The 23,748-nt window shown below is 40.9% G+C and overlaps 2 protein-coding genes across 6 annotated transcripts in view; one reads left to right on the forward strand and one right to left on the reverse strand.

The window, feature by feature from the left end:
* LOC112655444 (uncharacterized) overlaps nt 1–10,226 on the reverse strand; it is a 31,947-nt gene extending 21,721 nt beyond the window's left edge. For both annotated transcript variants that reach the window (XM_049114003.1, XM_049114004.1), the window contains exon 1: nt 8,952–10,226. In XM_049114003.1, coding sequence (XP_048969960.1) covers nt 8,952–9,224 — 273 coding nt within the window. In that variant the 5' untranslated portion in view covers nt 9,225–10,226. The remainder of the gene's footprint in view (nt 1–8,951) is intronic.
* Nucleotides 8,468–23,748, forward strand: part of GPATCH8 (G-patch domain containing 8) — a 117,088-nt gene continuing 101,807 nt past the window's right edge. For 2 of the 4 annotated variants that reach the window (XM_035721287.2, XM_035721285.2), the window contains exon 1: nt 8,690–8,754. Coding sequence is in view for 1 of the 4 variants with exons in the window: in XM_025440578.3 (XP_025296363.1) it covers nt 8,710–8,754 (45 nt within the window). In the remaining 3 variants the exon portion in view is untranslated. Of the gene's footprint in view, nt 8,755–23,748 lie in introns of all 4 variants that reach the window. The other 2 variants (XM_025440578.3, XM_035721284.2) reach the window with 2 other exon arrangements.

Below are 23,748 nucleotides of genomic sequence, written 5' to 3' on the forward strand. Positions count from 1 at the left end.
TGGGGTCCCAGGATGGAGTCCTGCCTCGGGCTCCCAGCATGGGGCCTGCTTCTCCCTCTGCCTGTGTCTCTGCCTCTCTTTCTCTCTCTGTGTGTGTCTATCATGAACAACTAAATAAATAAATCTTAAAAAAAAAAAAAAAAAAAAAGTTGTTAAGGGCAGCCTGGGTGGCTCTACGGTTTAGCGCCACCTTCGGTCCAGGGCGTGATCCTGGAGACCTGGGATGGAATCCCATGTTGGGCTCCCTGCATGGAGCCTGCTTCTCCCTCTGCCTGTGTCTCTGTCTCTCTCTCTCTCTGTGTCTCTCATGAATAAATAAATAAAATCTTTAAAAAAAAGTTAAGGGGTACCTCCGTGGCTCAGTGGTTGAGCATCTGCCTTCTGCTCAGGGTGTGATCCTAGAGTCCTGGGATCGAGTCCCACAACAGGCTCCCTGCAGGGAGCCTGCTTCTCCCTCTGCCTATGTCTGCCTCTCTCTCTATGTCTCTCATGAATAAATAAATAAAATCTTTAAAAGTAAAATAAAATAAAATAAAATAAATTTAAAAAAATAATAAAAAGTTAAGAATTTCAAGATGTAGGGCTGCCCGGGTAGCTCAGTAGGTTAAGCGTCTGCCTTGTGCTCAAGTCATGATCCCAGGGTCCTGGGATCGAGTTTCACATTGGGCTCCTTGCTCAGTGAGGAGTCTGTTTCTCCCTCTCCCTCTGCTCCTCCCTTTCACCCCACTTGTGCATGTAAACTGTCTCTCTCTCTCTCAAATGAATAAATAAAATCTAAAAAAAAAAAAAAAAAGAATTTCAAGATGTAACAGTTAAAGCAAGGGTGGGTTAAACCAAGTGTGGAGCATTAACCCAGGGTGGAGCCCTTCTGAGTACAGAGCCTCGTGCTACCAGCCCTGCCTCTGCCTGGAACTGTCTGCCCCAGTTTATAATACCCAGGTCTCAGCTCAAATGTCACCTCTTCAGAATTGTCGTTGAATTTAAAGTAGCTTCACCCAGTTCCTCTCAATCACATCTCCCTGTATCCCATCACTGGGTGTTAATATCTCCTCTGCATCTGGCCATGTCTGAAATGATCTCATTTGTTTTCTTGTGTCTTGTGTCTCTCCCCACTTCCCTGACTGCCAGAACAGAAGCTCAATGAAGGACCTTTCCTGCCAAGTCACTCTTGTATCTCCAGCACACAGAGCAGGGCTACTGTGGACTAGGCACGCAATAAATGTTTCATGAATAAAGGAATAAATATGCTGAAGAATGCCCCCCAGGACGCTGATGGCCACCTACCATAGAGGAGTCCTACAACCAGCAGTGGCTTTTCAAAAATTTATTTAAATTATTTTTTTAAAGATTAAAATTTTTGGGGTAGCCCCGGTGGTGCAGCGGTTTAGCGCCGCCTGCAGCCCAGGGCATGATCCTGGAGACCCTTGATCAAGTCCCACGTCAGGCTCTCTGCATGGAGCCTGCTTCTCCCTCTGCCTGTGTCTCTGCCTCTCTCTCTCTGTCTCTATGAGTAAATAAATAAAATCTTAAAAAAAAAAGATTATTATTTTTTTTTAATTAAGTGAACTCTATCCCCAACATAGGGCTCGAACTCAACCCTGAGATCAAGTCACATACTACCAACTGAGCCAGCCAGGCGCTTCCTATTTTTTTTTTCCTTGAGTTGCATTTAAATGCCTTTGGGCATTTCAAAAACCAAAGGCTGCTTTCTTTCCACTGGCTTAAATTCTATGCCAATCCACACACTTGAGTTCCTGTCTTTGCTATGTGTGGGCAGGGATGAACACCTCACATTTGAATCTTAGTAGTTGTGTGATCAAGAACAAGTTATTTGACCTCTCTGAGCCTTTCCTCTTCATCTGCCCAGTGAGGATAATTATGCTATCAACTAGTTGGATCATTTTGAGATTAAATGAAATAACACCCATGAATTGGTTGCATATACTAAGAATGTAGAATAAGAGTTGCTGTTATTAGTTAAAGAGAGGCAGTGGTGAAATGGGAAAGACAGGGGTTCTGGTTCTAGCTCTTTACCTACTACATGCATGACCTTGGCCAAGTGACTCTACCTGCCTTAGTCTCCATGTCCTCTTCCACAAAATGGGGGAAGCAATCCAGTGACGGCTATTTTACAGTATTGGTGGGATTATCAGAGAAAGTTTGAGATGAAGGTAGGAGTTACTCTTATGTTTCCCTGAAGGAGCAGTGGGAGGGAGCCATAGGAGGGGCCCTGGGACAGGGTAGCCCTCACGCAGCTACCAGGGGTCTGCTCTCCCTCACATGGCATCCAGGACTCCTCAGGAAACATAGGACCCAAACAGAGACAGCTCTTGGTTTCACCATCCGAGATGCCTCTCTCCATGATGAGAAAGGAGCAAAAGTCTGATTTCACAGATAAGCGGGGCACCTTCCCCTAACCATATAAAACCCAACAAACAGATAAATAAATAAAATAGCTAACCTAGCTAATCTTTGCCTTCCAAAATGTGCAGGTTCCAGCTGATGGAATTCAGGACACGCTACCTCCAAATATGGCACTATGACATATTGAATATTTTCAGCTAAAGGACTCCAGGAAACAGCAGATTGACAAAGGGCTTTCTGATGTCCTGAAGTGGGTCATAAAACTGTCACGTGAGAAGTGCTCTCTCTCTACTTGGAGGAAAGAAGCACCCTTATCTCTGAAGACTGAGGGATATCAGGAGGAATCTGAATGAACAGGCCTTGCTACATTTCTCTCACTTTATATTATTTACTTCATGCTCTTTATCCTATCATATCTTTCTACAACGTTCTCCCCTTCATCAAACCTAGCATAAAATCACTCAGGCTTAACTATTTCTTTAGGTCTTCCTTTCCTTATGAAGGCTCCTGTGTCACTTAAGACTCACATTAAATAAATCTGTATGCTTTTTCCTCTTGTTGATCTGCCTTTTGTTATAGGAGAGAACTCTAAAAGGTAGAGGAAAATATGTTTCCCTTCTCCTTACATGGCCTCCTGCCCATACTGAGCAACCTTCCACTCTTGCAGGCTGTGGGGACTCATTGATCAGTCCCACTCTTAGTGTCTGATCTTGGGTGATGGTGGGTGTGTGAAGGTCTGGAGTGAAGGAAGGCCTCCTAAGCCTGTCCCAGCTCTTTCCTACTTTGCTTTTGGTGCCTTGACCCTTTCCTGCTCTCATCAGCCATCAGCTCCAGCCTCCATAGTGCTGAGCTTTCCCTATGCCAGTTCCCACTGGACACATGTCTAGTATGGTATCAGGGAGTAGAGGTTTAGAGGTGGGGCTCTTGATCCCAGCAGATCCTGTTTTAACCCAGACTCCACTTCTTACTAGGAGTTTTGCCTTGGATAAATTCATACAAGCCTCAGTTTCTTCACTTGGAATATGGGGGAAAAAAGCTTATCATTTATCATAGTACCTACTTTGTAGGGTGACTGTGAGCATGCATGTGAGGCTATTAGCATGGTGCATGAATGGCACATAACCCTCCTCCCCCACCGCTAAAGGTTGCTAAATAGGGATAAACTTTTAAAATATCTAACAATGGTTCTCCCTGGCTAAATATAGAACAATCTGAGTATCGGATTGTTAGGGTCCATTTTCTATGTTGTCTTATCCCTCCAATAAGTGAAAGACCAGAGAATTGGCTGCTGTGGACGTTTTTTTAAATCACCAAGTTGAACTTTTGTTTTTAATGAAAATAATGCCTATTCATAGAATAAAAAGTTAAACTACTCTACATGACTTTTTATGGAAAATGGCTGTCCTTTCCCTTAGTTCATTTTATCCCTAATTCTTATTGTTTAGAGGTAGCTGCTTTCAACTCTTTTAGCTCTGTCTTCCTTATTTTTAATCATGCCTATTTCCAGTATTTCTTAGTTTTATTTATTTATTTATTTATTTATTTATTTAGATTTTATTTATTTATTCATGACAGACACAGAGAGAGGCAGAGACAGAGGCAGAGGGAGAAGCAGGCTCCATGCAGGGAGCCCGACACGGGACTTGATTCTGGGTCCCCAGGGGTCAGGCCCTGGGCTGAAGGCAGTGCTAAACCGCTGAGCCACCGGGGCTGCCCTATTTCTTAGTTTTTTTGTTTTTTTTTTTAAGATTTTATTATTTATTTATTCATGAGAGACCTAGAGAGAGAGAGAGAGTGAGAGAGAGGCAGAGACGCAGACAGAGGGAGAAGCAGGCTCCATGCAGGGAGCCCGATGTGGGATTTGATCCCAGGACTCCAGGATCACGCCCTGGACCAAAGGCAGGTGCTAAACCGCTGAGCCACCCAGGGGTCCCCCTATTTCTTAGTTTTAAATAATATGCTCATACTAGTATTTCTTGATTGTTTTTCAAATGTAGACACTATTGGGATGCCTGGGTGGCTTAGCAGTTGAGTGTCTGCCTTCGGTTCAGGGAGTGATCCTGGGATCTGGGATCGAGTCCCACATCGGGCTCTTTGCAGGGAGCCTGCTTCTCCTTCTGCCTGTGTCTCTGCCTTTCTCTCTCTGTGTCTCTCATGAATAAATAAAATCCTTAAAAAATGTAGACATTATCTATTGAGTTACTATTGAGCAGAGGATGTAAATCTCTCAAGCTATTCCTCTTTCCTATACCCTCACTATATATTTTTGTTAAACATTTTTGTTAGACCAATATTCAGTTTTTATATGATTGTGATTGTAAATATTTTTCACAGTTAAGCCATGTTATAGAGTAAGATTACCATCATTAGATTTTTTTTTCCTTATGAGGCAGGCGGCTGGCTCAGTCAGTAGTAGAGTCTGTGACTCTTAATCTCGGAGTTGTGAGTTTGAGCCCCATATTGGATGTGGAGATTGCTTAAAAAATTAAAATCTTTTTAAAAAGATTTTATTTATTTATTTATTCATGAGAGACACACACAGAGAGAGAGAGGACTAAAAAGACCCAATCTAGATGAATACAGGAGGACGCAGGAGAACAGAGGCCCCAGGAAGGTGGTTGCCAAGCCAGAAAGAAACCCAATGGAACACTAGTGGGTCTGAAAGACTCTATATAGTCAGCTTGGGAAATCTCTTCACTTCTTTCTCAGGTTGGATCTCTGACTTGTGGATCTCAAGTCTCTTTTCTTTTCTTTTCTTTTTTCTTTTCTTTCTTTTCTTTTCTTTTCTTTTCTTTTCTTTTCTTTTCTTTTCTTTTCTTCTTTCTTTCCTTTCTTTCTCCTTCCTTCCTTCCTTCCTTCCTTCCTTCCTTCCTTCCTTCCTTCTTTCTTTCTTTTTAGGTTTTATTTATTTATTTGACAGAGAGAGAGAGAGAGCACAAGCAGGTGGAGCAGCAGGCAGACAGAGAGGGAGAAGCTGGTTCCCTGCTGAGCAGGCTGCCTGATGTGGGGCTCAATCCCAGGACTCCAGGATCATGACCTGAGCTGAAGGCAGACACTTAACCGACTGAGCTACCCAGGTGCCCCTCCTATTTTTCTTCTATTCAAGAAATCTTTATTTAGTGTCTATTATGTGCCATTCATTATTCTAGGTGCTAGAGATATTGAAGGGAATAGAACTGAGAAAATTTCTGCTCTCATTCAGTTTACATTACATATTGGAAATTGCTAAGTACTATGGAGAGAAAATTAGGGAAAGAAGGTAGGAAGTTCAGAATACTGAGCTCCGTGATTTTAAATAGGTTGATCAGGGAAGATCTGAGAAACTAACATTCAGATAAAGACCAGAGGAGGAGGGGGCAAGCCATGTGGGTGGATATATCTGGGAAAGAATGAAGCAGGAAGAACAACATACATAGCTGACACAGGTGCAGGCCTATGAGATCAAGGTATGGCCTGGAGATCAGTGTGCCCAGAGAGGAGGGACACAGCCGGCATGAAGAATGAGGTCTGAAAGGTGAAGTGATGGCCTTTAGTGTGAATGACAGGAAAAGCCACTGGAGTGTTGTAGCAGAGGACTAATGCAATCTGACCTTGTGATAGGATCACCATGGTTCCTCTGAAGACTGTAGGGGGTCAGGGTGGAAGCAGAACACTTAGCAGCTATTGCCATGATTAAGGAGAAAATAAAGGTGGCTTGGACGAGGCTGTCTTTTTATTGTTTTCTGGGAGATTTCTGTAATTTTATTTCCTAACCCTTCTATTGAATTCTTCATCTCTGCTTAAGGAATTTTTAAAAAAAGATTAAAAAAAAAGATTTTATTTATTTATTCATGAGAGACAGAGAGAGAGTCGGAGACACAGGCAGAGGGAGAAGCAGGCTCCATGGAGGGAGCCCTATGGAGGACTCGATTCCCAGACGGTGGGATCACGCCCTGAGCCAAAGGCAGACGCCTAACCACTGAGTCAACCAGGCGTCCCTCTGCTTAAGACATTTTAACTTTCAAAAGTTACTTCTTAATCTCCGAGTATTCTTTTTTCTTTTTTTGGCATCTGATGCTTCCTGATGTGGTCCCTTGTTTCCTGAGGTAATTTCATATCTTTGTGGATATCAATTATAATTTTTTAATGGATTTTTTAATTACTTCTATTATCTGTGGTTCCTCTGAATTCCCCTTGCTGTTTTTTGTCTTGTTTTTGGGGGTGGGGGTATTTCTGTCTTACAGGTTTCTTTCAATGATTATCTTTGGCTGTCCATTCATACATAAGAGCTGAGTGGAAGCTCTGTGTGGATGGGGTGGTGACAGGCTTTTTTGCGGGATATCTGGGCTGGAACATGACTTTTATATGTTGGGGAGACTCCACTCCACTCCCATTTTGGTTTGTGTAAACTTTTTCCCATTGAGCTGGAAAAAGCTAAAGTTAGTGAAGCCTAACTCTGACCAGAATGTTAGCTTTTACCAATCTTCTCATTTACAGCCTGGTACCTCTTTCCGTATCTATGCCAGATATGTGAGAATCTCTTTGTTCAGTCTTTTCAGAGGAGAACCCTCCAGTTTACTACCTGGATGGAAAAGGATTTAGAGTCTGACTGTTTCCTAAACTGCCTTCTAACAAGCCCTGTTTTCGACTCCATCTACACCCTCATCTTGGTATCTAGTGATTCTAGTTCCTGAACCTTAGGGGTACACCTTAACAGTAGTTGATTTGTTTCCTGGCTTCCCCCCTCTAGGACTTTGTTTTCTCTATTTTGCTAAAGCCATTTCCATTTATCTGTGCTCTCCAGGCTCCAAAATGTTTTTGTTTTTTTCTAAGATTTTATTTTTAAGTAATCTCTACACCCAATGTAGGACTTGAATTCATAAGCCCTTGATCAAGAGTCGCATGCTCTATGGAGTGAGCCAGCCAGGAACCCCCTACCTCCAGCTTCCAAAATGTTGACACCTCTTGCCTACTGTTGTACCTTCTTCAGGTCTCTTTGTCCATGTCTTTCTCATTCTTTAACTGTCATTTTAGTAGGGTTAGGTGAGGGAGAAGAGGTAAACCTGTCCAGTGTATCCATGTGATTCAACCTGCCATTTACCCTCAACTCTCTTTACAATGTTTTCAGTCTGTGTTCTGCCTCTACTTAGTTCTTTTCACTGCTTAAAATTGTATTCTGCTTAGACTAGGGGTTGGGTGAGGCAGAGAGTAACAAAGGAATATGAGATACACATCCTTCTTCCAAAAATGTACATTCCACTGGACTCTTTCAGGGGAGGGTAAGGGCTATTTTCCATTTTATGATTTCTGTCAACTACTCTTTTCAAAAGCAGGCAAGTCCTCATACCCCTCCCACGTGTTTTATGTATTTTGGCCAAGGGAGCTGGGTGGGGACCTCAGGAAAACCATAGGATGGAAAAATCTGAATCATAATCCACAGTCATTCCTGGGCAGGGGCAGTTGAGATTACCAAACTCGATTTCCTTATTTTATAAAAAGGAAACTGAAACCCAGAGAGCTTTAGTTGATTTGGATCACCTTTGGTCTCCTGAAAAATCTTTACTCTCATATCTCTTAGAAATGACAACTCTTAGCAGTCAAGGGGCCTGTGGGTCTAACGTTCCCTTTGCTCCAAGGCTGCAAGGGTAGGGGGTGGGGGTGGGGGGCTTGCCGCCTGCTGTTCCTCAAAGGCCAAAGGTCATCTCAGAGGTCTCATCACCGCACTGTTTTATTTTTTTGTAGCCCTCGTTAACATTTAAAATTACGCGATTATTTTTACTATGTATCTGATTTTCCCCCACTGGAATGTAAGCCCTATGACCGAAGGGGTCTTTCCCCGTCTCGTTTGCCATTTAATCCCCAGGGCAAACTGGGATTCGAAAAGGAAGCAGTCCCGCTCCAAAATCCGCGCTTCCAACCCGGACATTACATTGGTATTTAGTGAATAAGGCAGACGATGGGCTTCTGCACACCCAGGGAAACAAGAGGGCGAGAAAATAGATCGTAGCCGGGGAAAGCAGCAGGTGGAAAACACCCGGACCCCGGCGTATTGTGCCCCGTGACCTTTCTCTCCGGAAGCGCTTGCAGCTCCCCGGCACGAGTGCGCACGCGCGGCCACCGGGGTCGCTCTGGGCCGCGAGCGGAGAGGGGACTTAAGGAAAGGTTCCGCCTCCAGGGCCTAAAGGCGCCTGCGCCGGCGGGGCTCCTTTTTGGACGCGCTTTCTCGCTTCCTCCCTCCCTCGCCTGCGCGCGCTGGGTGGGCGTGGGAGGAGGCGGGGAACTGGGGAGGGGAGCGAGGGGGCGGGTGTCGCGGGAGGGAAGGAGCGAACCGGAGAGCGTCGTCCTGAGAGGAGTGAAGGCGGCAAAATGGCGGACCGCTTCTCCCGCTTCAACGAGGATCGAGACTTTCAGGTAAACACGGGCGTCGCCGAGAATCCGGGAAGGCGCTCGCAGAGCCGGGACCACCTCCTCCCCCGCTCCTAGCGCTTTTCCTTCCCAGCTCGGCTCCGGCTTACGAACCGGCTTGCTCTTCTCCCGCCTCCCAGTTCCTCAAGGGGCCTCCCAGCTTGAGGCGAGGCCGCATCCCCTCTCAGCTCGTATTCTCTTACCTGTGAAACTCCGGCCCCCGGGTTTGCGGCTTCGGCTTTGCTGGGGCGGGTTTCGGAAGCCTGGCCGGGCCGCAGACTCGGGACTGCGCTCCGCTCGGGTCCGCCGGGCCTGTGGAGGCGCCGGGCGGGCTCCCGGGGGAGAAGAGGGATGGGTCGGGAGGGCTTCGGGCTGGTGTTGCTGAGACCAGGGCTTCCGAGCCCCCCGGGTTTTGCTCGCAAGGCTCTTTTTCGGGTCGTCCTTCGTCTATCCTCAGTACGATAAGTCCCTTTCATTGTCTATTTCCTCACATGGGAAAAGGATGCTTGAGTTATCAGACGCCTTCTTGGTTGGTCGAACATTGAGATTTCCCTAGGCGTAAATGTTGCTGTTGTCATGAGGCCGTTCATCTTGCTTGGAAAAGAGTAAGTTAGAGGACTGTTGTCGATGGAAGCTTAGCCCCAAATCCTACCTCGAAAGATTTTTAACAAGTGTAATGATCATGGACTAACCTTTGAAGTGCGATAATTAGCGCCAGAAGCTCCCTTTTTCTTTCTTTAGTTGCAAACGCTGTATGGAAAAGTGTCCTTGTGATGGCAGGCATTATCGAGGAGCAAATAAAGGCTAAATTACAATAACTCGTCTTCCCGTTTAAGATACCTTCCTGTTGAGCATGGTTACTGCAGAAATCTCGGCGACTAAGAGGGATTTAGTAGAGGCTGGCTGATTCTAGAGTAAAATGCATCCTCAGAGTCTCAAACCACTGCATTACTACCGCATATCCTGGCAACAGCAATTTGGGTCAGGGGATGAACATCACAACTCAAGTTTTTATCCCGCTGCAGATCTTCCTCTCAGTCACACGGGATACTCTGGATATGTTTCAGAAGGCTGTTTGAAGGAGTTAAATTTTTCCGAGATGGGGTTGGTAAATAAACACGTAAAGAAAGCAGTTAAACAACAACAGTTCAGTGCGTAGAACGCTCCTCACAGAGAAGTTTTGCAGCAGTAAGGCATCTGGGGGCTGTTGAAAAAAGCCTTGTGATCTGCGCCTGCTGTATAGCTGCAGCCCAGTACAGAATCTCACGGCGGCTTAAGAGTATAATGCAGGTGCAGGGAAGTTGAAGTAGTTCTCTATAGCCATTTGCTCCCTGAGAGATTGTTTTTGTTTTTTCTTTTCTTTTTAGCGAGCATCCTAAAACGTGAGTAGGCTACAAGATGTGTGGGCTTTATTGGTAATCTTTAAAGAGACATGTTAACTAAAATCCTCAAGTGTTTTTCAGAGGAGAGAATTTCAAGGTGACCTAATAGAATTGAAAATAAATAATATGGACAATTAAGTTTTGAGGGAAAATGTCTGTCAACCACAGAATTTCAGCAGACTTAAACAGAATTTGCAAGGCCTTGAAAAAATTTGAAAACTGGTTGGCAGATTATGAATGCTGTCACCTGAAAAAAATTGAGAAAGCCTCTGCCTTTTCAAGTAAGATGATTTTCTCTTCTGATGCTTTAGTTGGGCTTATATGAAATCTGGTTGGTAGTCCTTTGAAGATAGTAGGTATATTTTACATTTATTTCCTGCTTGTATGTTGGAATAACCGACGCCAGTATTGGGTGAGCCAGGAATATGGTTTTCTAAAATTCAGCTGTCTTAATATTATGGGTAAAATAGGGTATTTGGAAAGAAAGCTTTTTAGACAATTATAAGATGTTAAAGTTTTTGTAAATTATCGATTAACATTTCTAAACATCCATTTATAAATAAAGTAGTCAACTACAATAAATTTAAAAATTAAAAATACTTAACATATTTTTTTTCTGGATGTTTTAGTAAAAGGATAAAGGTTGATTTTCATTAATGATGTCCTTCAATTTAAAGTTATTGGAGAGGAAATGTAATATCATGTTCCTGCATATAGTATATCTGGAACATTTTAAGGTTGGTTTATTAAAATTAAATGTGGCCTCCTTTTAAGGTTTTAAGTGATAAATGAGGTTGAAGCCATTGAATACACTTGAAAACAAATCCAGAGTAGATTTCCAAACAGTGCATGGATCCTGTTGCTTTAAAAGATCTTCTTACAGCACTAGAAATTCTTCTGTGCATTTTCTCTGGTAAGTTCTAGATGACTTCATTTTCTTTGCCTTGAATTTGGCAAGATGATTTGTAATTATAAAATTTCACTCTTTGCCAACTTACCATCACTTGCAAATTTTGGAGAGTTTGTGGTATCTTGAACTTAGTATTGAGTCAGAGGTGGATTCACTTATTTGTGAACACCTGAAGTTTTAAAGGTGTTTTGTGTAATATAGTGAGCATGCTATTGTGGCATGCTACCTATACCTATATTAATTGTGGCATGCTACCTGAAACACTTAGGAATATAAGGAGTAATCATTATTAGGGCAATAATTTAGCTTTATTTTAATAATAAACAGGTACCATTCTACAGGCTTTATGTGTATTGTAGTCTTCACAATAACCCTATGAGGTAGGTACTATTAACGCTCATTTTCAATTGAGGCAGCTGAGGCACAGAGTTAAAAAAAAAACTTAGCCAAGTACATACAGCTGATAGATACCAGAGCCTAGATCACACCCTGGCCCTTAAGATTCTTGAACCTGTGCTAATGACTGTTATCTCTACTGGCAATTACATATTTTATGTAACTGTAATTGAGTCATCAAATATGGAGGATAAATTTATAGATTACAAAGAACAAGTGAGCTTTTAGAGAGGTTATACAATTAGTTTTTACTTTGTTCTTTTTTGTCCAGAACTGTTTCTTGTTGGTCTCCCAAGGACTTAATAAGGAGACTTTTGACAGTGATGAGTTACACTATTATAGAGGATATATTGTTAATTGTTATTTTAGTTTAGACATTATTTTGTGTGATTTTTTAAAAAATATTTATTTATTTATTCATGAGAGAGAGAGAGTCAGAGACATAGGCAGAAAGAGAAGCAGGCTCCATGCAGGGAGCCTGATGTGTGGGACTTGATCCTGGGACTCCAGGATCATGCCCTGGACTGAAGGCAGGCGCTCAACCGCTGAGCCACCCAGGTGTCCCACATAAGTGATTTTTTTTTAATCTTTGGAAATCTTTGTTTAGGCTGATATATTTATGTATTTTTTTTAATGTTTTAAGTTTTGACTACTGCTTTAAGAATCTGACCTCAATTTCTGAATGAGATAGGACTTCTGCCTACATTTATCAGATTAAGGTGTATCACGGAAAATACGTAGTATAAGATACATCTGTGTTCAATTCTTTGAATTACAGGTTCCCTAAAGAAAGTTTTGTTTGTACAGAGATGTACAACCATAAGGTGTTAAGGTGGTTGTGCAGCTATTAATGGTGATGCTGCTGAATGCTGTGAGGAAATTCGTTCTTCAGTTTGTGTTTCTGCAGAGGACTGGTGATTTAAAGTAGCCACTCATTCTTGTTCTGAATGTATTTTGCATTAGCTTTTTAATAAAAAAGAGCTATGATGATAGATCAATGAATAATAGAATCAGGGGCATCTGGGTGGCTCAGTGGTTGAGTCTGCCTTCTGCTCACGTTATGGTCATGTGATCCTAGGATTTTTAATTTTTTTTATTTTTTTTTATTTTTTTTTATGATAGTCACAGAGAGAGAGAGAGGCAGAGACACAGGCAGAGGGAGAAGCAGGCCCCATGCACCGGGAGCCCGACATGGGATTCGATCCTGGGTCTCCAGGATCACGCCCTGGGCCAAAGGCAGGCGCCAAACCGCTGCGCCACCCAGGGATCCCTGATCCTAGGATTGAGTCCTGCATTGGGGTCCCCGTGGGGAGCCTGCTCCTCCCTCTGCCTATGTCTCTGTCTTTCTGTGTCTGTCATGAATAAATAAAATCTTTAAAAAAAATAAAAATTAAAAAATTTAAGAAATGAGTAATAAAATCAGAAGCAAACATCTTAAAATTCATAATAAAAATAAAATTACTCAAGGATTTTCTATAACCTTTTTTTTTTTTTTTTTTTAAAGATTTTATTTATTTATTCATGATAGTCACAGAGAGAGAGAGAGAGGCAGAGACACAAGCAGAGGGAGAAGCAGGCTCCATGCACCGGGAGCCCGACGTGGGATTCGATCCCGGGTCTCCAGGATCGCGCCCTGGGCCAAAGGCAGGCGCCAAACCGCTGCGCCACCCAGGGATCCCGATTTTCTATAATCTATGTAAGCATAATGGTAAATAGTAATGTCATGTATTTTTTTTAAAGATTTAAAAAAATTTATTTATTGATGAGAGACAGACAGACACAGGCATAGGGAGAAGCAGGCTCCATGCAGGGAGCCTGAAGTAGGACTCGATCCCGGGTCTCAAGGATGATGCCCTGGGCTAAAGGCGGCGCTAAACCGCTGGGCTACTGGGGCTGCCCTCACGTATTATTTTTATATACTGTGTTTGAAAGATTCTTCTTAGTGTTTCATATATGATACCAGGATGCGACCTTCAGATGATTTTTAGTTGAGGCCATTAAATGAGAAGGCTGTAGTTTTAAAATACTTAGGTCACAGAAGCGTGCTCATATATTTTCTGTGTGGTATCTTGTAATAAAGTTGGCTTTCTAATGCAGACTTGTTGGAGATGACATATGGGCAAGAGTTCTAATCCCTGTTTCCTGAGTCTTCCATCATCTGGAAGAGATGGCCACTTACTGACAATCAATGTGTGCTTTGCTTGGGATACTGAAACTTATGCAAAATCATTACTACTCCCTTTCCCATACATATTATGATAAGTGGGAAGGATTGAAACCAAGGCTGTATTGATCTCAAAATACTGATGATAAATCAGCATGATTATTAGCAGATGGAAAATTATTAGTATATTTTCAGGTGTTCAAGAATTACTATGTAAGGTCAGCATTAGGGAAAGTTCTGATGGTGATTTGAAGGATAAAGAGTATATATTCGGGATCCCTGGGTGGCACAGCGGTTTGGCGCCTGCCTTTGGCCCAGGGCGCGATCCTGGAGACCCGGGATCGAATCCCACGTCGGGCTCCCGGTGCATGGAGCCTGCTTCTCCCTCTGCCTGTGTCTCTGCCTCTCTCTCTCTCTCTCTCTGACTATCATAAATAAATAAAAATTAAAAAATATATATATATTCAAGGCAAAAGTACTTACAAAGGGATATTTCAAGGAATAACATCACGGAGAAAGGCATAAGATGCATTGGAGGGAGAATGGGGTTGGCAAGAATTGTGATCACAGGGCTTCATGTGATTGTATGCTTATTTGTTTTCAAAGTAGGCATTGAGACCAAGAAGAAGCAGATCTAGACAAATATACTCAGGCTGATTATTTATGGGGCTGTTCTGGTGCCATCAGCATTATAGAAAAATAGGTATCCCTATTGAAATCATTCTATTTTTTCTATACATATCACACAATTCTCAGAGTACTACAGAGGGTTTCATTTTTCACATTTTTGTAGGTCTTCATAATAAATTATATAACTAGAACTAAAACTTGTGACTTAGTGGGCACCTGGGTGGCTCAGCGGTTGAGCCATCTGCCTTTGGATCAGGGGGGCGTGATCGCCGGGGTCCTTGGATCAAGTCCCACATCGGGCTTCTCGCAGGGAGCCTGCTTCTCCCTCTGCCTGTGTCTCTGCCTTTCTCTGTGTGTCTCTCATGAATAAATAAATAAAATCTTTAAAAATAAAATAAAATTTGTGACTTAAAATTTTTTTAGACACATATAATTAGCTATACTGATTCTGCTGCTTCATAGCCGAGATATATTTCCATATAATTTCCATCTATTTGAGTACATGATAAAATGAAAAAAGGACAGTGCTTTCTTGTGGACAAGATGTTCATTTTCTGTGACACTTGGCTGGCTTAGTGTAGTATGTGATTCGATCTCAGGGTCATGAGTTCGAGCCCCACATTGTGGAGTCTGCTTAAAGAAAAAAAAATCATTTTCTGAAAAGGAATAGGAGTTCATGAGATCTTGAATTATGGATCTGAAACTCATGTAGAGATTTCATCTTTTTTTCTTGTGATTTAATAAGTTTCTAATATTTTATTAATGAAAATGGGTCCCAGCTTGAGGTAGACATCCAGTTCTTGAATCTATTAAAATTCCTTCCCTGAAACAGTTTGGTTTTGCTTGTATGTCTGGCATTAAATTTCTTTTCATATTAGCATCTCCATTTAGCATTGAGAGCTGACTCATGGTTAATTACCAAAGGAATTACAAATGACCACCACAAATACTGAAAGGAGTCATTGATTTGATATTGCAGTGAACACCAGAAGATGTTGTAATGATTTTCCAGTTATAAAAAGTGAATTGTCCATTTAACTGTGGAAGTCTAACCAAATGTGCTTAATGCATTGTATTAGTGCAAAAATTTAAATATATCTAGCTGAAAGAATGTATCATATTGTCATGCTTATACTAAATGATTTGTTTAGGACTTAACAAATGCATTTAGTTTATTAGACATAATATAGGAATTTATGGAAGAAAAAATAGCCAAAGTTGCTTTAGCATTGTGCGTAGGTTAATAACATAATATTTTAGTAAGTGCCATAGATAGTAAGAAAGGGCCAGAATAGTAGTTTCCTGTTACTTTATTTTTACCAACAGTGTTGGAGTAAGATAAATCTTGAGTTGTGTCACTTAAACAACCAGAAGGTATCTTTGTAATATTAATTTGGTCTCATCTCATTATTTGTCATAATTACTGTCAATTATTTGTCATAATCCTTCTCACTCTGGCAGTGACATTGATTTCAAAGAGGAATTTCAATTTATCTGTTTCATAGAATTGAAGTACAAAACAGGTCTTCAGATTTGAAGTTGTAATAGAAAAAAGTCATTGATCATGTTTGTATTTCATGATATTATTTTAAACAATGATCGTTGAAAAAGTCAGTACTTTCTTAAGGTTCAGGTAACATTTTCCAGTGTTGAGAGGGAGGAGTAGCTTACTTTTTCGCCCTTTTTTGTAAATAGTACTGATTAAAAATTAATATTTTAGATCTTGACTATACAAGAAGCTAACGCTGATGCTTGTGGATTATATGTTGTAGTGTCAGTAATTTCCCTTGTTGCTATTAGTAAAGCTATAAGTAAAATTATGAGGTATCTTAAAAGAAGGAGCAAAATGCTTGAAAATTTAATTGGTTTAATAACTACTTTAGGGTATCTCCAACAAGAGATTACCTTCAGAGTATTTTCTTTTCTTTTTTTTTAAAGAATTATTTATTTATTTATTCATGAGAAGGGGGGGGGGCAGAGACACAGGCAGAGGGAGAAGTAGGCTCCATGCTAGGAGCCTGATGTGGGACTCAATTCCGGGTCTCCAGGATCACACCCTTGGCTGCAGGCGGCGCTAAACCGCTGCGCCACCAGGGCTGCCCACCTTCAGGGTATTTTCTAATAGATGAACTTATTTTTTAAAAGATTGTTAAAATAATATTTGAATGGTGGTTGTACTAAGAAATATGTATATGTTTGTGAAGGAAACTTGGTTAAGAATTGTTTTTCGGGCAGCCTGGGTGGCTCAGCGGTTTAGCGCCGCCTTCAGCCCATGGTGTGATCCTGGAGACCCGGGATCCCATGTCAGGCTCCCTGCATGGAACCTGCTTCTCCCTCTGCCTGTGTCTGTGCCTGTGTGTGTGCATGTGTCTCATGAATAAATAAATAAAATATTTTTATTTTATTTTATTTTATTTTATTTTTATTATTTTTTTTAATAAAATATTTTTTAAAAGTGTTTTTCAAGGAGCTTTTGTTTTGTTATAGTTTGAGAGATAACAAAAGTAACAATACTTATTATTCATACTTAATATTCAACTTAAATTCATCACTGATTTTTCAGCATGATTAACAGATGAATAGTATAGTCAGTAAATGCAAAATTCAAAGTAAGTGAGAGAACCCTTCAAATGGAATGGTTGGGGCATACCTTTATGAAGAAATTAGCATTTAAGCTGGATCTTGTAAGATAGGATTGCATCTTTGCAAGGAAAAGAATGGGAGGCATTCAGCTGGGAGAAAATAGGCAGGGCAAAAGTATGGAAGTGGAACAAGAATTGTTCTAGCTATTTTTTAAATTTAGTTTTATTTATTTTTAGAAATTTTATTTGACAGAGAGAGTGAGAGCGCCCCCCCCAAAAAAAGCATGGGGGGGGTGCGGAGGGAGAGGGAAAAGCAGACTCCCTCCCCACTGAGCAGGAGCCTGGGATCCTGACCTGAGCTGAAGGCAGATGCTTAAAACTAAGCCACCCAGGTGCCCCTGTCCTAGCTATTTAAGTAAGGTGTTTAAACAGGAGATAGGGATCCCTGGGTGGCGCAGCGGTTTGGCGCCTGCCTTTGGCCCAGGGCGCGATCCTGGAGACCCGGGATCAAATCCCACATTGGGCTCCCGGTGCATGGAGCCTGTTTCTCCCTCTGCCTGTGTCTCTGCCTCTCTCTCTATCTCTCTCTCTCTCTCTATCATAAATAAGTAAATAAAAAAATTAAAAAAAAAACAGGAGATAGACATCAAAACAATTTTTCTTATTGGAAGATGAATTCAGATACAATTGTTAGATGTGCTATACATACAGTTAAAGCTGTGATAACCAGTTCCCATTAATCAGAGTTAATGTGAGTGGGGGCAAGAGGGTAGATTGTAACAGTGGACTGTGATTTTAAGCTTAGTGGTGGGGATAAGGGGTGGAGGGAAAAGTTAGATCAATGGATTGTAGGCTCTGATGGGGTTTAAGAATTGGAATGATGGAAAAAAAAAGAATTGGAATGATGGGAGGTGGGTGGGAGATGGGAAAAATATAAAAAAGATTAAGAGTGTACTTACTGTGATGAGCACTGAGTAATGTGTAGACTTGTTGAATCATTATATTGTACACTTGAAACTAATAACATTGTTAACTACACTTCAATTAAAAACAATTATTGGAGGGGAGGTGCTAGAGGGAACCAGCTGTTGTGATTGGGAGAGCACAGTGTTTGAAATAGAGGTAATGGAAGGATTGAGATTATTGGTAATGACTATGAGAGTAAAATGGCTAAAGTAGGATGGAGGACAAGATCATAGGAAAGGAAGTTAGGAAACTAAGCAGAGTGTTATAAAATCATCTAACCTAAAAAAAAAAAATTAACCAGATATAAGAATGGTAGTATTGTATAGTTGTATACTGTCATGGTTTATTTTAGTAAGTGCCCTTGTATACATTCTTGTCTAATTCTTCCAGTAACTCAATGAGTTAAGTGGGAACTCTATTTTAGAGGTGATGAAACTGAGACCCATATAAATCAAGTATTTTGCCTAATACAGAGCAGGATTTTGAACTTTGTCTCTGATTTTTGTTTTGTTTTCTAGTGGTTTTTTTTTTTTTAAGATTTTATTTATTTATTCATGATAGACACAAAGAGAGAGGCAGACAGGCAGAGAGAAGCAGGCTCCATTCAGGGAGCCTGATGGGGGACTCCATCCTGGAACTTCGGGATCATGCCCTGAGCCAAAGGCAGATGCTCAACTGCTGAGCCACCCAGGCGTCCCTGTTTTCTGGTGTTCTTTTTTGCTGTGGTATATAGATTGGCCTCTTCTGGAGATGAGTGTTGGTATGGCCTACGGTATGCAAAGCACCATTTCCTTTTAATACGTGACAGCATTTTCTAACAATTAGCTAACTAGTAGGAAATGTTAGATATGTTTATCGTTTTTTTTAAAAAATTTTTATTTATTTATTATAGTCATCCCAGAGAGAGAGAGAGAGAGAAAGAGAGAGAGAGGCAGAGACATAGGCAGAGGGAGAAGCAGGCTCCATGCACCGGGAGCCCGACTTGGGATTGGATACCGGGTCTCCAGGATCGCGCCCTGGGCCAAAGGCAGGCGCTAAACCGCTGCGCCACCCAGGGATCCCTGTTTATCGTTTTTTTTTTTTGTTTTTTTTTTCTGGGACATTTGGGTGGCTCAGCGGTTGAGTGTCTGCCTTCAGCTCAGGTTGTGATTCCGGTTCCTGGGATCGAGTCCGCGTCAGGCTCCCCATGGGAGCCTGCTTCTCCCTCTGCCCATGTCTCTGCCTCTCTGTCTCTCTTGAACAAATAAATAAATTTTTTTTCTGATAAAATTTTGGTTTTATAAACTCACTTGGTTATTTATGGCTTCTTGCTGGCCTTTTCACTATATGTAGGTTTACCAGACAATTCCATTTTCCAAACATTTATTGAATGCCCATGTGTTAGCATGTCATCATAAAGGATAAGAAACAAGGTAAAATCAATGCATTTTGTTCATTTGTTTCAGTAAAAAAAAGTAGATGGGAGAGGAGGATGGTACTTCTACTGGATATTGTCAAATTAGGGTACTATAAACTTACCCTTGACTATGGCAGCATCAGAATTTGATTGCTGTGATATCTAGTGATGATACTATCAGCTACTGTTTGTTGGGTATGTATTACATTTGTGACCCTATGCCAAGGTATTTTGGAGATATATACCTAATCGAAATAACTTCCAAACCAGTTGGTGGTATCCCTCCTTTTACAGGTGAGAAAAATGAAAATCAGAGAAATTGAGGCCACAGTTAGAAAACTCAGATTTGAACCTTGAACACTCCTAAGGACTTTTCCTGTTCTTGATTTTCTTAAGTATCAGATTCAAACTCACTAACTTGGCTTTTAAGACTCTCGAGCATCTGGAGGGGTGCTTGGGTGGCTTAGTGAATTAAGTGTCTGCCCTTGGCTCCTCCGGTCATGATCCTGGGGCCATGGATCAAGCACTTGTCCTTGGCTCTTCCCCCATGCTCAAGTGCACCCCCCAATAAATGCATAATTTTTTTTATTTTTAAAGATTTTATGTATTTATTCATGAAAGATAGAGAGAGGCAGAGACACAGGCAGGGGAGAAGCAGGCTGTATACAGGGAGCCTGATTCGGTTTCGATCCTGAGACTTCGGGATCTTGCCCTGAACCAAGGCAGACAGACGCCCAACCCCTGAGCCATCCAGGTTAAAAAAAAAAAAAAAAAAAAGACTCGAGCATCTGGACAGGGCACCTGGCTAGCTCAGTCAATGGAGTATGTGACTCTTGATCTTGGGATTGTGAATTTAAGCCCCACGTTGGGCATAGAGATTATTTAATTAAAATCTTAAAGACTCTTGAGCATCTGGTCCTGTTGCAACCGGTATGTATCTTTTCTTTTCCCTTTGTTGTCCTGCCATCCATCAGTTTTCTATTGTTACCTGGATATGCTAGGCTCTTTTCTTATTTAAAAAAAAAAATATTGTTGTTGTTGTTGTTTTAGATCTTATTTGAGAGAAAATGAGGGGGAGAGGGAGAGGGAGAAGCAGATTTTCAGCGAGCAGGGAGCCTGATGCCAGGCTCAATCCCAGGACCTTGAGATCATGACCTGAGTTGAAGGCAGACACATAACTAAACCACCTGGGTGCCCCACTAGGCTCTTTTATTATTTTGTTTTTGCATATGTTCTTACCTATTTGGAATTCCTACTAATGTACTTACGTTCTTCAACTCTGTTTTGGTGTCACCTCAGACGTCTTCCTAGGTAGAGTTACTTCATTTTCTGTGTTCCCACAGCACTATGGTCATTTCATTCAGTAATAACACTTTTACTGGTAATAGTAGCAGCTAACAGTATAGAGTGCTTATTCTTTGTTGTGTGCACCATTATTTCATGTAATCTCCCAGTAAGGCAGGTTTTATTATCCCCATTTTACAATGAAAAACTTAGCCAGATCACACAGCTAGCAAGTTGAAGAGGTAGCTTTCAGATAGTTTGGACCAGTCTCAGCCTTTAAGCACTGTAGTTTTTTGTTTTTTTGTTTTACCTCTCCTGTGTAATTCCTTGTGATTTATCTCATTGTACTGGACTTAGAACTGCTTGAATGTGGAGTCTTGTTTTATTTTTCTAGCATCGAACCAAGGTCTAGCACCTAGAAGTTGCTCAGATATTTGAATTAATGGTTAAGTCAGATATGTAAGGAGAGACTTAGTAGAGCCTGGGAAGAATGTAGACTTGGGGACTCAGCTTCCTATTGTACTGTGGATATCTAGGTTGAACTATTACTTTCTGTGATATTTTATAAAGTCAGTTAAGGGACACTTCATAAATGGAGGCTGTACTATGGCCAGTTATAACTTCACTTTATTATATACTGTATGTAATTACAGCAATCAGTTTTTAGTTGTACTTTTGTGTGAAATACTGTACATACACTTGTTTTTCTCTGAACTAGTACAGAAGTTTTGTCACACTTTTGGATAGAGATCTATCAGACCAGCCAGTGGTAAAAGAAATAATATATATTACTATGGGTCCCAGATGAATTTTTTTTAAGATTTTATTTATTTATTTAGAGAGCTAGCAAGGGGAGGGGCAGAGGGAAAGAGAGAATCCCAAGCAGACTCCACACTGAGCACAGAGCCCTATGGGTTCAAACTTACAACCTTGAGATCATGACCTAAGCTGACATCAAGAGTCAGATGCTTAACCGACCCAGCCATCCAGTCACCTACAAGTTGCTAATTTTTCAGTGTATGGCTTTTATTGAAAACCAGTTCTTTCTTGTTCAAATTATCTAGAAAATTTGATATGTCAAACAGGTGTGCCTGTATTTTTAGACTAGTATGTGATATGCTCATACCCTTGACCTAGTGTAATATGTTTTCAAGTTCTTAGTTATTTGCTGAGATGGCTAGCCAATTCTCTTTCCTGCCAATTTACATAGAATTAAATTTAATAAAGAATTTTTCTCCTGGTGTCAACAGTGCTTTAAAATAATTATTTTGTACCTCTTTAAACAGTAATGCAGTAATGCTATAGTGTAATAATCTGGATGTTACAGTTGAGGAAACAGGCCCAGGCCTGGACAGTTTTGGTAATTTGCCTAAGGTTTTACGGCTACCAAATGGTTATGATCAGATTTCTGGTGTCTCTGACTTCAGAGATCTTTGGTTTTTATAATAATAGTATACCAGAAGTCATTGTAAATCAGACCATATGATTCTGAAAACAAAAGTGAAGAATTGGGGTTTTTGAGGAATTGACCACATTAATGTTCCTGTCCACTTTCTAAGTGGAAATAAATTTTAAGTATACTAATAAAATGAGACAATAATCCCCTAGAATGTTCATTTCTTTCTGGATAGAGTTTTTCCTCCTGAGACATTTTCTTTCTAAATTGTTTAGGATAATACTAGAATTAGTTTATTTGAAATGAGTAGAGGGAGGGGGACAGAGATGAAAATGAAAGTCTCTTATTTATTTGGTGACAGAGGAGGACTAGTTTTGTCCACAGATGGAATATGAAGCTATCCTGTATGACTCTGTTTGTTAAACCTACTTTTTTTTTTTTTGGTCTGTTGCAGGTAAAATCAGCTTCATTACATGTTTTGAATTTAGAAAGTCCAAATTATAAACATGCTTGTTATTTGTCAGGTAGGGCAATGATCAATATATCCCGATAGTGACATTAGACAGTCTCTAAGGGGATAATATAAGTATAGTATAAAAGATAAATGTTGGTTGGAGAGATTTGAACCAGAGAGATAGGAATGTCCATAATATGCAGCCTAATAACCAGAGCCAGGTGCTAAAAGATAGGGCTAGTATGAGTGGTACAATATTGCCAATGATAAAACTATTTTAACCTTGGCTCATACCTAGTTTAGATGGGAAAAATACAAGGATCCCTGGGTGGTTGAGCGGTTAAGCATCTGCCTTTGGCTCAGGGTGTGATCCTGGAGTCCCAGGATTGAGTCCCACGTTGGGCTCCCTGCATGGAGCCTGCTTCTCCCTCTGCCTGTGTCTTTGCCTCTCTCTCTGTGTGCCTCTCATGAATAAATAAAGTCTTAAAAAAAAAATAAAATAAATGGGAAAAATTAGAAAGGATTTAAAACTTTAGTGTATATAATCCTTTTGTTAAATAATGGATTTGACTGTTGATCAGAGATCTTGGATCTGTGACTTTGACTATGAGTAATATTTTTTTCATTATTTTGGGGGGACTTGTGTTAAACTTTAATAGTCATAGGAAGATAGAGGAGAATATCACCTCTTTAGGGTCTTGAATATTGTGTTTTGCTATTTGAGATTATGGTCTGTTTGGTTGTGATCTTTAAGAATTGTCCCGATAACTTATCCTCTTCTCTAGTTTTAATTTTCCCTATTAATTATCATATAGTTAACCACTGGAAAAGGTACACACGTGGGATTGTATAAATTCCAAAATCATCACTGGTTAGCAAATAACAACATTCCACTTATATGGATAAATTTAGGGCAGTCTCTGTCTCTATTTATATTGAAATGATCATCACAGCTAAATTTATAATAGAGAAGTTTCCACATTTGTCCTGTGCTTGGAAGCAGAATCCTTGACCTATAAGGAACAAGAGCTACTGTGTATTTTAATGACATGCAGGTCAGCCAGGTTCTCTATTCATTTATAATTAGACCTGCCACAAATTGAAGCTTTTGTTGAGAGAGGCAGTTGAGAAAAGTCTGTTGGGTGTATGTTTTAAAATAATTTTTTTTGAATAGTGAAATTGCTTCTAGTTTGATCCTTTTCAACTTATATTTCTGAGTAGCATAAATGAAAAACTATATTTCAACTCTGAGGGGATCCCTGGGTGGCGCAGCGGTTTAGCGCCTGCCTTTGGCCCAGGGCGCGATCCTGGAGACCCGGGATCAAATCCCACATCGGGCTCCCGGTGCATGGAGCCTGCTTCTCCCTCTGCCTGTGTCTCTGCCTCTCTCTCTCTCTCTCTCTCTCTCTCTCTCTCTCTCTCTGTGACTATCATAAATAA

The sequence above is a fragment of the Canis lupus genome, chromosome 9 (assembly GCF_003254725.2).
Source record: "Canis lupus dingo isolate Sandy chromosome 9, ASM325472v2, whole genome shotgun sequence".
Lineage (NCBI taxonomy): Eukaryota > Metazoa > Chordata > Mammalia > Carnivora > Canidae > Canis > Canis lupus.